Source organism: Oncorhynchus gorbuscha, linkage group LG26, assembly GCF_021184085.1.
Source record: "Oncorhynchus gorbuscha isolate QuinsamMale2020 ecotype Even-year linkage group LG26, OgorEven_v1.0, whole genome shotgun sequence".
In the NCBI taxonomy this organism is placed as follows: domain Eukaryota; kingdom Metazoa; phylum Chordata; class Actinopteri; order Salmoniformes; family Salmonidae; genus Oncorhynchus; species Oncorhynchus gorbuscha.
The window spans coordinates 1766618-1780563 of NC_060198.1; the positions used below are offsets into that span (position 1 = coordinate 1766618).

At 44.7% G+C, this 13946-nt stretch overlaps 1 protein-coding gene across 1 annotated transcript in view; it reads left to right on the forward strand.

The window, feature by feature from the left end:
- The first annotated feature begins 4954 nt into the window (after window positions 1-4954).
- The window catches only part of adcy9 (adenylate cyclase 9), a 71602-nt gene continuing 62610 nt past the window's right edge, over window positions 4955-13946 (forward strand). The window contains exons 1-3 of the mRNA XM_046332094.1: window positions 4955-8492; window positions 9709-9957; window positions 10254-10518. Coding sequence (XP_046188050.1) covers window positions 7275-8492; window positions 9709-9957; window positions 10254-10518 — 1732 coding nt within the window. The 5' untranslated portion in view covers window positions 4955-7274. The remainder of the gene's footprint in view (window positions 8493-9708; window positions 9958-10253; window positions 10519-13946) is intronic.

Consider the following 13946-nt stretch of genomic DNA (forward strand, 5'->3'; position numbering starts at 1 on the left):
AGATCCCATTGACGACCGAGATTCTTGTGTCAATTCTTTAGAGAGAAAAGGGAGGGAGGAAGAAAGACAAAAAATAGACCCAATATATGTTTGATCCAATAAGGGTAGGGCCTACATTCTGGAGGGAACGTCCTGTCCCCAGCAATAATGTCAAATTGATATGCTTCTTACTTTGTGAAGAAGGAGTGTTAGCCAGGCTAAACACACAGTGGTTTTAAACCATTTTAACACACACACACACACACACACACACACACACACACACACACACACACACACACACACACACACACACACACACACACACACACACACACACACACACACACACACACACACACACACACACACACACACACACACACACACACACATCACTGCAAGGTTCCACATCTGTCTGAGACACAGAAACCAGATGTACATAATATTAGGTATTTAATCCTTATGTTTGGTTCAACCTACACCATTACAATAAAAGTCATCTAAATCATAAATAAATAAATAAAAAGTCATCTAGATCATCAATAGGATTTTAACTTTACAAATAATACATGATTTTAACCTTACAAATTGTTTTTCTCCAGTAGCTGAGAATGTTTCATATGAGTTGATGGTGTTCAAAATTGGGAGCCAAATGTTTGATTACTGTACCAAAGACGTGAATAAATGGAATTAGGACATTTATGAAATTCTTAGCTAATTTTTTGGCAAACTTCAGATCACTATCTCACGGCCTCTGGACATCACCTGGAAATCATACCTAGATCCTTTATGATCGTCATGGATAGATCTTTAATGCACAGAATACCACTTGTCTCTAGCACAAAGGTCAAGGTCAAATGTACTTCAAATTGACTTAAGATCAGTGTTGCTCTGCCTCAGCTTGTTTCTAGGTCAACCTGTTTAAAAGTTATATAGACCCAAGGTCAAGGTAAAATTGCTGGTCAAATTGACCAAGAACATCATGGATGTCATTATTCCGGTTGTTACGTGTTTTACACGTTTGAGACACAACCTTAGGAAAGTAGATGAAGGGTCATGATGGAAAAATGACGTAAAATAGTATTTGAGTGATTTATAATTCAAATTGAACCAGGACATAAGGGAAGGGTTAAAAGCAAAAACAAATGTGGTGTAATTTCGGTCATAGTCATCTATCTCATAAAAACACTGCAGTGGCACCAGAATTCCACCAGGAGGTGCCTGAACACAATGGCAGTCAATGGAAATGATTACCAGGGTTTATAGCACCCTATTCCCTATTCCCTAAAGCCCTGGCCTGGTCAAACCTAGTGCACTCTATACGGAATAGATTGCCATTTGGGACACACACAGGTAAAGATGGATAGTGAAGTGAAGTTCTGAGAGGACATTTAGTCACATAATATAAAATGAGATGTGTATAAACTACTATTTCTCCAATACCTCACCTTATTCTGTCAGTCAGCGTGAAAACGAAAGGACAGAAATCCATCACCATGGCAACTCTAACCACTCTGTCTGAACAGTTAAAAAATAAAAGTGGTATAAAAAAAATATTGATAGGCCTACTTGCGACAAACTATCAGTAACTGTTGTGAGAAGCTTGAGAACTCAAAATAAGTTATCCTCTATCCCCAATAAATTGAGTTACCAAATATCTGTTTTTAGTAAATAAGAAGTCAATTTAGTCTAATACAAAGTCAATTTGAGTCCATCAGTCCAATTTGTGCCAATTTGAGTCTATCTAGTCTAAAAATAAGTCCATCTGAGTACAGACCAAGACTCTTCCTCAGTCATTGAGGAACCAAGCTTGTGTGTGTTGGCCATTTGTGTGGGTGTGTGTTTTTGTAATACCTATATTCTAAGGATTATAGATTAGGGTGTGACCCCCACTGAATAAATCAACCCTTACAAAAAGTCCCACAGGAATCCTGGAAATCTGTTACAGGTTTGTGTGTGTGTGTGTGTGTGTGTGTGTGTGTGTGTGTGTGTGTGTGTGTGTGTGTGTGTGTGTGTGTGTGTGTGTGTGTGTGTGTGTGTGTGTGTGTGTGTGTGTGTGTGTGTGTGTGTGTGTGTGTGTGTGTGTGTGTGTGTGTGGGAGTGAGCTATGCCCATTCATCACCTCCTCTGGTCATTGTCAGCATTATAACCCACCAATATTACATTCCTAGTGAGTACACACTGTCATGTGTATGTGCAACGACCTGGGGTTGTAACTCGGGTCTTCTAATTATTCTGTGTCAGAGGTTACTTACTATCCATGGCTACATGTACATTACTGTCGCTAGCTCAGATTTCACCGTCTACAAACATGCAGTATAAGCTACTTTATATGCTATATAAACAGGGATACAATAGGGAGAGAATGTGTAGGAGTGTGTGTGCGTGTGGACGTGTTTAACTATACTTGTGGGGACCAGAAGTCCCCTACTAGAATAGTAAACAAACAAAAACTTGACCAACTGGGGACATGATCGTGGACTACAGGAAAAGGCGGGCTGAACAGGCCCCCATTAACATCAATGGGGCTGTAGTGGAGCGGGTCGAGAGTTTCAAGTTCCTTGGTGTCCACAACACCAACGAACTATCATGTCCAAACACACCAAGACATTCGTGAAGAGGGCACAACAAAACATTTACCCCCTCAACAGACTGTAAAGATTTGGCATGAGTCCCCATATCCTCAAAAAGTTCTACAGCTGCACCACCGAGAGCATCTTGACCGGTTGCATCACCGCCTGGTATGGCAAATGCTCTGCATCTGACCGTAAGGTGCTTTCAGAGTGTAGTGCGTATGGCCCAGTACATCACTGGGGCCAAGCTTCCTGCCATCCAGGACCTATATAATAGGCGGTGTCAGAGGAAAGCTCATCAAATTGTCAGAGGCTCCAGTCACTCAAGTCATAGACTGCTTTCTCTGCTACCGCACGACAAGTGGTACCGAAGCGCCAAGTCTATGCTCCTTAACAGCTTCTACCGCCAAGCCATAGACTGCTGAAAAATTAATCAGATGGCCACCGCACTATTATATTGACCCCCCCGTCCTTTATTTGTTCTGTACAATGCTGCTACTCGCTGTTTATTATCTATGCATAGTCACTTCACCCCTACCTATATGTACAAATGACCTCTAACATGTACCCCCGCACACTGACTCGGTGCCCCCTGTATATAGCCTCGTTATTGTGTTACTTTTTATGACTTTTACATTAGTTCATTTGGTCAATATTTTCTTAACTCTTCTTGAACTGCACTGTTGGTTAAGGGCTTGTCAGTAAGCATTTCACGGTAAGGTCTACACTGTTGGTTAAGGGCTTGTCAGTAAGCATTTCACGGTAAGGTCTACACTGTTGGTTAAGGGCTTGTCAGTAAGCATTTCACGGTAAGGTCTACACTGTTGGTTAAGGGCTTGTCAGTAAGCATTTCACGGTAAGGTCTGCATTTCACGGTAAGGTCTACACTGTTGGTTAAGGGCTTGTCAGTAAGCATTTCACGGTAAGGTCTACACTGTTGGTTAAGGTCTACACTGTTGGTTAAGGGCTTGTCAGTAAGCATTTCACGGTAAGGTCTACACTGTTGGTTAAGGGCTTGTCAGTAAGCATTTCACGGTAAGGTCTACACTGTTGGTTAAGGGCTTGTCAGTAAGCATTTCACGGTAAGGTCTACACTGTTGGTTAAGGGCTTGTCAGTAAGCATTTCACGGTAAGGTCTACACTGTTGGTTAAGGGCTTGTCAGTAAGCATTTCACGGTAAGGTCTACACTGTTGGTTAAGGGCTTGTCAGTAAGCATTTCACGGTAAGGTCTACACAGGGCTTGTCAGTAAGCTGTTGGTTAAGGTAAGGTCTACACTGTTGGTTAAGGGCTTGTCAGTAAGCATTTCACGGTAAGGTCTACACTGTTGGTTAAGGGCTTGTCAGTAAGCATTTCACGGTAAGGTCTACACTGTTGGTTAAGGGCTTGTCAGTAAGCATTTCACGGTAAGGTCTACACTGTTGGTTAAGGGCTTGTCAGTAAGCATTTCACGGTAAGGTCTACACTGTTGGTTAAGGGCTTGTCAGTAAGCATTTCACGGTAAGGTCTACACTTGTTGTATTCGACGCATGTGACAAATAAAGTTTCATTTGATTTTGTTGGTCCACACAAGGTCAAATGCTATTTCTAGGGGGTTTAGGGTTGAGGTTAGAATTACTGGTAGGGTTAGAAATATGTTTAGGGTTCGGAGCTAGGGTTAGTTTTAAGGTTAGGGTTAGGGTTAGGTTTAGGAGTGTGTGTGTGTGTGTGTGTGTGTGTGTGTGTGTGTGTGTGTGTGTGTGTGTGTGTGTGTGTGTGTGTGTGTGTGTGTGTGTGTGTGTGTGTGTGTGTGTGTGTGTGTGTGTGTGTGTGTGTGTGTGTGTGTGTTTGGCAACTTTCATCTAGCGGAAGAGGCTAGCCATTTTTATTGGACTCAAAGAGTAGATATTATTCTTCCTTCAAAGTAGACGTGTCACACAAAGATCTGTCTGTGAATATAGAAACTAGATCAGTGTTCTCTTCAGGGCAATTATAGGTGTGCATACCTTATCTACTAGATTAGGGTAGGCCTTTTTTATGCACCTTCAATCAATGATATCACTGACTGTTGGAATTATGGGCACAACCCTGTTAGCGTGGGCATAGGTCTATGTGTAACAGCTGTGTAACAATGAACATGAATGTAATGTAAAAACACTGAAACATATTGGTATCTGTACACCTAACGTGTTGGTCTGTTTGTGTCATGTGGTGGGTGATGTCATTTGGAAAGAAAACTGCATATGCGTAACATGCGTAAGATAGGCATATTACTTTGGACTTCTAGTCTACCTATTTAAATGTTTTACAATCTGAAATAGTTATACTCTCACTCTCATTCAATACGTGCTCGTCCATAGCCACACAATACATTTCTGCGTGCGCGCTCCCATCATCAGCCACCATACCCCCCTCTGCTGTATTTTCAGACCGGAGCTACTGAAGCTCGATGCTCATACCACCGAGTCGCTCCGCTTTGGACACCCACCCTTCTCCACCGCACCGCCGCCTCAGCTGGCGGAGAATTTCCGTCTGGGTACAGGAAGATGGTGGGAGTGACGGGAGCTGCCTTGTCTTCCCCTGGATAAATCGGGAAAACACATAAAAACGTGTTTTTATTAGCCTACTTAGGCTACCCGGACCCGGGCAATAGGGAGGTAACCTTAACCGTCACCGAACCTTTCGAACGGAAGAGGACGCGAACGCAACAAGGAGTGGACTCTCTCGGGCTATGCTTCTTCTGGGCACATGCATGCAGGCAGCATAATCTCGAGCTATCCAGACTTGAGGAATTTATGGAACAGACAGCCAGCACATTTCGCGAACTATGTCTTATTCGTTGGTAATTGAATAAAGGGAAGCAGGATCAAGGATATATTGTTTCTTCCTCATGGGAATTCGGTATTCCTTTGGGGAAAGCAAAGAGGAGGAAATTCACAGAATCTCTCCATGCACTCCATAGTTATTCTCTACTCCACGCGTTTACAGTCCTGGCTACTTATGTAGCCTATGACGAAGGAACCACGGCCTGGGAAAAAGTTTCTAGGCTTTGGATACAGAAGGGAGCACAGTAGTGACGTTTTTGGATACGTTTTTGCTTCAATTTTAAACTGCAGTTTTTGTTTTTAAAAGCCTGTCCTGTTCCTTGGATAGACCTATCCTATGGAAAATGTGAATATTCGATAGGAATATTTAGTAGACATAACTTGACAGTTTTGTATTTCAGTCTATATATTTAATAGACTATTAATACAAGGGTGGGTGTTTCTCATAGCTTTCTGTTTTGCCAACTCTTACCAACAAGTTTGTTTAAGACTCCAGCCTAGTAAAAGGAGTTGGCTTATATCAGCTCAGCTGTCATATTTTGGGTACTTATCTCTCGATTTAAAATCGCTTTTCAAGGTCTCATAATTACTGTATCTGTACAGTCCCTGTCGTCTTGGAAGTGGGGATATTACCGATGTAGAGATCCGTAGAGGGAGGTCAGGAAAGGACGGGGCTGGAGCTTGGGAATAGGCCCGGCTGTGGAAGAACTACAGACTGGGTATGGGGGGACAGCTAGACCGCTAAACGGACGCTGCCTGCCTGGCTGCTGGTTTTGGGTGGTCGTGAACCAACCGACCCACCCACATACCCGACCCGACAGCCAAAGCCTAACTCTTCAGCTTGGCTAGTATAACACGAAAATATTCACCCACACTAGGGCTTTGAAATAGTCCGAAAGGGAAAGGAGGACATGCTATACGAGTTTATGCTATGAATGTTAGCCTATTATTTTCAACTGTTGACTCATATAACTACAACGGAAAGAGGATAACGCTTGTTTTTTTTTTCCAAGGGAAAGGAACTTTAAAGTGACTTGTTTTGGAGCGGGTGCTCCGATAAGATAAGAAGGGACCGAAGCTGTAACTTTGTCGCAATGTTCTAGCCATGTGTAGCTTGTTATTGGAATGAGTGGGACAACAATCTACTGTGTATAGCCTACAACTCCTAAACAAGACACACACAATATGGGTCGTTTTGGACTTGGAAACATTATATAAATAATGTTCTCTTTTCGGATTGTGTGTTTATTAAAATGTAATAATAACATGGGGACATTATTTTGATCATCAGTGAAGAAGACACGTGAGGACTTCTTGAGAGCGAGGCTCGAGCTGTCACTGGCGGCTGTCAAAACACTGCGCGTGGTGTGGAATAAAAAGTGAATATTTGAACAACTGATCCCATATTGGCTTTTTAAACCTGATAAAATCGTAATGTGATAAACAACGTAATATCGGGGAAGGATGTATAAAGAAGGGGAGAGGAAGGACGAAAGGACTTTCAATTATTTCAACTGCCAGATGAGAGCGAGCAGACCAGCACACGAGTACAAAGTGGACAGCGAGGGCTTCCAAAGGCAAGGGACGAATTAATGGAATGTGAGTGCTGACGTAATACAGAGGTCGGGATAATGAACTACTCAAGAGCCTGGAACGGTCCTTTTTATATGAGTGAGTAGGCCTAGTTGGCTACATTCGTGCGTAGCCTAGTAGAAATACGTATTTTCTGTACACACGATATATCAAGTCGTGATTACAACCATCACCTTTCTTGCCTCTCTTTTTTGCTCACTCTCCTGTCTAGTCTTCCTCTGCCAGATGTTTCACTTAGTACTGTTACCTCATTGCCCGCGCACCGTCCGCCATCATTGATCAGATATTAGTATTTCCCCCTTCACGTCACTCCAGCCATCATAATGGCCTTGCAGCCGCTGCAACACCGGCAGCAGCAGCTTCTCCCACATGCCACGGAGGTTAGCTGCGCCTCAAGCAGTGACGGCGCCGTGACTGTGCGGATTATAGACAACACTAAGCACACACAGCACGCGCCGTCGCCACAGCATCGACAATATCATGACTCTCCCCCAACCCCAACAACAAGGGACAGCAATACCAGAGGAGGAGGGAGTGGAGTAGGTGGGTCTACCACTACCGCCAAAGGAGATCCCTCCAAACCCTGCACCAAATACAGCATCTCCTCCAGCTGTAGTTCAGGGGAGTCGGGAGTTCGGAGGGCTGTTATGAATAAGTTACACAGCCAGCAGAAGACTCTGCCCCAGTTGTTTGAGAGGTCCGCTGCCCAGTGGTGGGACCCCAAGTTTGATTCGCCGATACTCGAAGAGGCGTGCCGCGAGAGGTGCTTCCCGCAGACTCAACGCCGCTTCCGCTATGTTCTGTCATACATGGCCTCTGCCTCGCTCCTTTGGGGCGTGTATTTCGGGGTCAACCACGACCGCTGTGACCCAGCGACCTTCCTCGCCCCGACCGCCTCCTTCCTCCTTTTCCTGCTCATCCTCTTCCTCTTTACCTTGACAAGGCCCTATGCTCACCTGTACAACCAGGCCTCGCTGCTCCTCATTGTGACCACATTCGCCATCACTCTGGCTCCTCAGATCCAGACAGGAGGCTTTGTCTACCTGGAGAGAACCAGGGATGGCAACCGGACATTCCCTCGCACCCCAGGTGGAGTGGGCCCTACTCGGGCTCCCTGCATCTCCCCAGTGGGCACCTTCTCTCTGTGTATGGAGGTCCTGCTACTACTCTACAGTGTTCTCCATGTGAGGCTATATGCTTCAGTTTTACTGGGGCTCCTGTATTCAGTACTATTTGAAGCCTTAGAGTGGCTGCCCCTGATCCAGGGGAGAGATGGCAGTGGAGGAAATTATGGGGGGAATAGGTGGGGCGAGGCTGGGGTTGGAGGTGCAGAAGGGTCCCTAGGTTCTGGATCTAGTCCTGGAGGTCTTGGTTCTTCTAGCTTGGAATGGGACACCCTCCGCTGGCTGTGCCCGGCTAAGGCCCTCCTCCACCTGTGTGCCCACGCCATCGGCATCCATCTCTTCATCATGTCCGAAGTGCGATCCCGCTCCACCTTCCTCAAGGTGGGCCAGGCCATCATGCACGGCAAGGACCTGGAGGTAATTATTATTTGTATGTCAGAGACGGATAACATCAAAACATTGACACATTTGATCATCGAGAGACAGATGATTTCATTTCATCATCATGTACATCAAACAATCAAATAACATGAAATAGATCACAAATGGTTACATTCTTGATGTTCTCGAAACCAGTTGTTACCTGTCTTTGTGAATACGTTCCAGGTGGAGAGGGAAACCAGTTGTTACCTGTCTTTGTGAATACGTTCCAGGTGGAGAGGGAAACCAGTTGTTACCTGTCTTTGTGAATACGTTCTAGGTGGAGAGGGAAACCAGTTGTTACCTGTCTTTGTGAATACGTTCCAGGTGGAGAGGGAAACCAGTTGTTACCTGTCTTTGTGAATACGTTCCAGGTGGAGAGGGAAACCAGTTGTTACCTGTCTTTGTGAATATGTTCCAGGTGGAGAGGGAAACCAGTTGTTACCTGTCTTTGTGAATACGTTCCAGGTGGAGAGGGAAACCAGTTGTTACCTGTCTTTGTGAATACGTTCCAGGTGGAGAGGGAAACCAGTTGTTACCTGTCTTTGTGAATATGTTCCAGGTGGAGAGGGAAACCAGTTGTTACCTGTCTTTGTGAATACGTTCCAGGTGGGAGGGAAACCAGTTGTTACCTGTCTTTGTGAATACGTTCCAGGTGTCTTTGTGAATACGTTCCAGGTGTGAGAGGGAAACCAGTTGTTACCTGTCTTTGTGAATACGTTCCAGGTGGAGAGGGAAACCAGTTGTTACCTGTCTTTGTGAATACGTTCCAGGTGGAGAGGGAAACCAGTTGTTACCTGTCTTTGTGAATACGTTCCAGGTGGAGAGGGAAACCAGTTGTTACCTGTCTTTGTGAATATGTTCCAGGTGGAGAGGGAAACCAGTTGTTACCTGTCTTTGTGAATACGTTCCAGGTGGAGAGGGAAACCAGTTGTTACCTGTCTTTGTGAATACGTTCCAGGTGGAGAGGGAAACCAGTTGTTACCTGTCTTTGTGAATACGTTCCAGGTGGAGAGGGAAACCAGTTGTTACCTGTCTTTTGTGAATACCTGTCTTTGTGAATACGTTCCAGGTGGAGAGGGAAACCAGTTGTTACCTGTCTTTGTGAATACGTTCCAGGTGGAGAGGGAAACCAGTTGTTACCTGTCTTTGTGAATACATTCCAGGTGGAGAGGGAAACCAGTTGTTACCTGTCTTTGTGAATACATTCCAGGTGGAGAAAGCGTTGAAGGAACGCATGATCCACTCTGTCATGCCGAGGAGGGTCGCCGATGAACTGATGAAGCAGGGGGACGAGGAGATGGAGGGGAACGCAGGGAAGAGATACTCTGCCGGGGCTTGTTCGGCTGTTTCCACGGTCGGAGGTCCTGGGGGGGCTTCTTCGATCGCGGCAAGCCCCAAGAACCATCCCCATCATCATAGTCATCTTAAGAGGAAGAAGACTTCGATCCCCAGAGGCCAGGTAAGAGGAGCAGTGGTTGATTGTAAAACACCATTGGCGTTTTAAAATCATGCCTAAAAACTCACCCGTTTAGCTTAGCCTTTTAGTCATTGTTTTATGCTATTTTATTCCTCCTTCATTGCTTATCCAAATCAATCAAATGTATTTTATTAAGCCTTTTTACATCAGCAGTTGTCACAAAGTTCTTTACGGTAACCGGCCTAGACCCAGAACAACAAAAGCTTATAGATTTACTGCAAAGTGTGTTACAATTTTAATAACACTTTAAATAAAGTTTGATTTAATTTGATCATCAGATCATCTTCAGACCATTCAACATGAAGCGGATGGAGCCTGTTTCTATCCTCTTTGCGGATATCGTCGGCTTCACCAAAATGTCTGCCAACAAGTCCGCCCACGCCTTGGTGGGGCTCCTCAATGACCTCTTCGGCCGTTTCGACCGGCTGTGTGAGCTGACGCGCTGTGAGAAGATCAGTACACTGGGAGACTGTTACTACTGCGTGGCGGGATGTCCCGAGCCACGCCCTGACCATGCGTACTGCTGTGTCGAGATGGGACTAGGTATGATCCAATGGGATAAAGATGGGTAGATAGCATTCTGTTAATTGCTCCTGCAACTTTATTGTGCAATGTCTGTCATTTTATTTTTGTACTTTATTTATAGGTTTTCAGATATGAGAACAGAAAAACAGTATAACGCCAACCCCTCATTCCCCAATCCACCCCTCCCTCCACACCTCCCTCCCACCCACCAAGGCATCATACAAGGATAACATAGAAACATAAATTAAACAGGGCAGAAACATAAACAGTAATAGAAACAAAAACGATGGAGAAAATAATATTAGTTGAATCTTATCAGCACAATATATGGCTACTAGAACAGACATGACTGCTTACCAAAATATGCAAATGACACAAAGTAAAAGACAGGCTCTCCAGTCGTTACTGGGGACCAGGTAAAGCCAAACTTTTGTCAGGCCCCACGGACTGTGTACCCGTCCTCCAAAGGCAGAGATGACACCACCTCCTTAACCCACTGCATAAAGGAGGTTGACTCTGCCTACTTCCAGTGAAGAGAACAAGACTTATGGTCAACCCTCAGAGTATCAAATGAGACAGAGGTGTTATCAACAAATAGGTCACAAAAGAACAGCAGACTGTTCCTATGCCAGAACTGGAATGCCGTGTCACTCTGTGACGCTGGGAAGAGATGATCATGGAGAGAAGCAGCTTGCTTGTTTAAGGATAAAGGGATTTTGAGAATTGGGACCTAGACTGTAACTCCAGGATGGCCCAAGTCCTTTTTTTTTCAAATGTAGAAACCCAACAAACACATTTAGATATATTTGCTGACCAGTAGTAGTGTAAAAAAATTGGGAATGCCCCGCCCACCTGCAGCCTTAGGTCTCTCTAGATATACCTTTCTCATTTGTGGATTTTACTTATTCCAAATGATTTTAAAATGTAGCTGTCCAGTTGTTTGAGTATCGACTTTGGCAAAACAATGGGGATCATTTGTAATAAGTACAAAAACATAGATAGTACAGTCATCTTAACAGAATGAATGCGACCTGCTAGTGAAATGGGAAGAGACGACCACCGTATGAAATCCTGCTTCGTTCTCTCCAGGAGTGTACAGAAGTTATGTTTCAACAGAGCCTTAAATGAGCGTGTGACCTTCAACCCCAAATAAGTACAGACCTGATGCTCCACCTTAAATAGGAAGTTGGCATACCCAATACCTTCTGCTAACTGATTCATGGGGAGGAGCACACTTTATATTAGGTTTAATTCATAACTAGAGAATGTCCCAAAACCTTGTAGCATGTCTAAGTGATAGACTCCACAGTGATGCCTAATATAGTTAAGGTTATTCTAGGTTATTATATCTCCTCAGGAAATTTGTTTTACCTATCACTTCGAATAAGAACATTCAGGAATATAGCAAGTTATTACACATTTACAGACAACACGTGTGTAGTAGACTGTATGCTCACTGAATATACACATACATCACATTGAACAGCAGGAAATATTGCAGACTGTGGCTTTCATCCCATTGGGTGATGATATAATACCTAAAGCACATCACGGCCATATTCATGAAGCTTCTCAGAGCAGGACTGCTGATCCACCATCGGGTACAGACTCCACAGGGTTAGAGATGTGTAAAAGAATGAAGCGTCTCAGAGCAGGACTGCTGATCCACCATCGGGTACAGACTCCACAGGGTTAGAGATGTGTAAAAGAATGAAGCGTCTCAGAGCAGGACTGCTGATCCACCATCGGGTACAGACTCCACAGGGTTAGAGATGTGTAAAAGAATGAAGCGTCTCAGAGCAGGACTGCTGATCCACCATCGGGTACAGACTCCACAGGGTTAGAGATGTGTAAAAGAATGAAGCGTCTCAGAGCAGGACTGCTGATCCACCATCGGGTACAGACTCCACAGGGTTAGAGGTGTGTAAAAGAATGAAGCGTCTCAGAGCAGGACTGCTGATCCACCATCGGGTACAGACTCCACAGGGTTAGAGATGTGTAAAAGAATGAAGAGTCTCAGAGCAGGACTGCTGATCCACCATCGGGTACAGACTCCACAGGGTTAGAGGTGTGTAAAAGAATGAAGAGTCTCAGAGCAGGACTGCTGATCCACCATCGGGTACAGACTCCACAGGATTAGAGATGTGTAAAAGAATGAAGCGTCTCAGAGCAGGACTGCTGATCCACCATCGGGTACAGACTCCACAGGGTTAGAGGTGTGTAAAAGAATGAAGCGTCTCAGAGCAGGACTGCTGATCCACCATCGGGTACAGACTCCACAGGGTTAGAGATGTGTAAAAGAAGATAGTCTGCATATCAGGACACCTTGTGAGTTATGTCGCCCCTTAATCCCCTCCTCGCCACGTAGGGCGATAGCAAGAGGCTCAGTAGCCATATCAAATAGGGAAGGGGATAAACAGCAACCCCGCTGGCCCCCCTGTGGAGAGGGGAGTAGCTGGAGGTAACATTGTTGGTGTGAACAGACGCCACGGGGGACCAGTACAAACTCTTCATCCAGGAAAGGAATGACGGGAAAAAATCTAATCTCTCTAGTACCGTAAATAGATATTTCCACTCAACCCGGTCGAAAGCCTTCTCAGCATCAAGAGAGCTGACGACCTCTGGTTGTGGAGTTGAGTGGGCAGCATGAAGAACATTACATAGCCGGCGCATATTATAGAAAGATTGTCCACCTGAGATAAATCCGGTTTAGTCAGAGTTAATTATATTAGGCATCACTGTCTCTGAATGGCACGAGAGGACCTTAGTGAGAATTTGATCATCGCAGCACAAAAGGCTTAAAGGGCGGAATGAGCCACAGTCCAGGAGATTCTTGTCCTTCTTAAGCAAAACCAAAATAGTTGCCTGGGTAAATGTCAGGGGCAGTTTCTGACGAGAAAGGATTTCATTGTACATTAAGCTGAGGATAGGGGATAGTTTAGAGGAGAATGCTTTATAAAATTCAATAGGGAGGCCATCATGCCCATCATGCTTTACTGCTCTGCATGAACTGGATTGCCAGAGGAGCTTCATCATCACTTACTGAGGCATCCATGTTAGTTTGCTCATCTGAATTGAGACATGTGATGTCCAGATTGTCTAGAAAAGCGTGCAAACAATATGTGTCAGGAAGAGCCTCTGATGAGTAAAGAGCAGAGTATAATTGCTTAAATTGATTGTTGATTTCTTTGGGATTGGTAGAAGTTAAATCGGCTGCAACACAGATTTCAGGTCGAAGCTGGTGAGATAACAACTTGCCAGCTTTCTCTCCGTGTTCATAAAATGTCTGCCTCGACTTAAACTGATGCTGTTCCGTTTGTTTCGTGGAAAGATTGTCAAATTCCGATTGGTGTAGCAGTCTCTCTTTGTAGAGTTCAAGCGTTGGAGAAGAGGCATATCTGTTGTCCACATCTAGAATGAGTTGAGATAGCTCCGATAAGCATTTA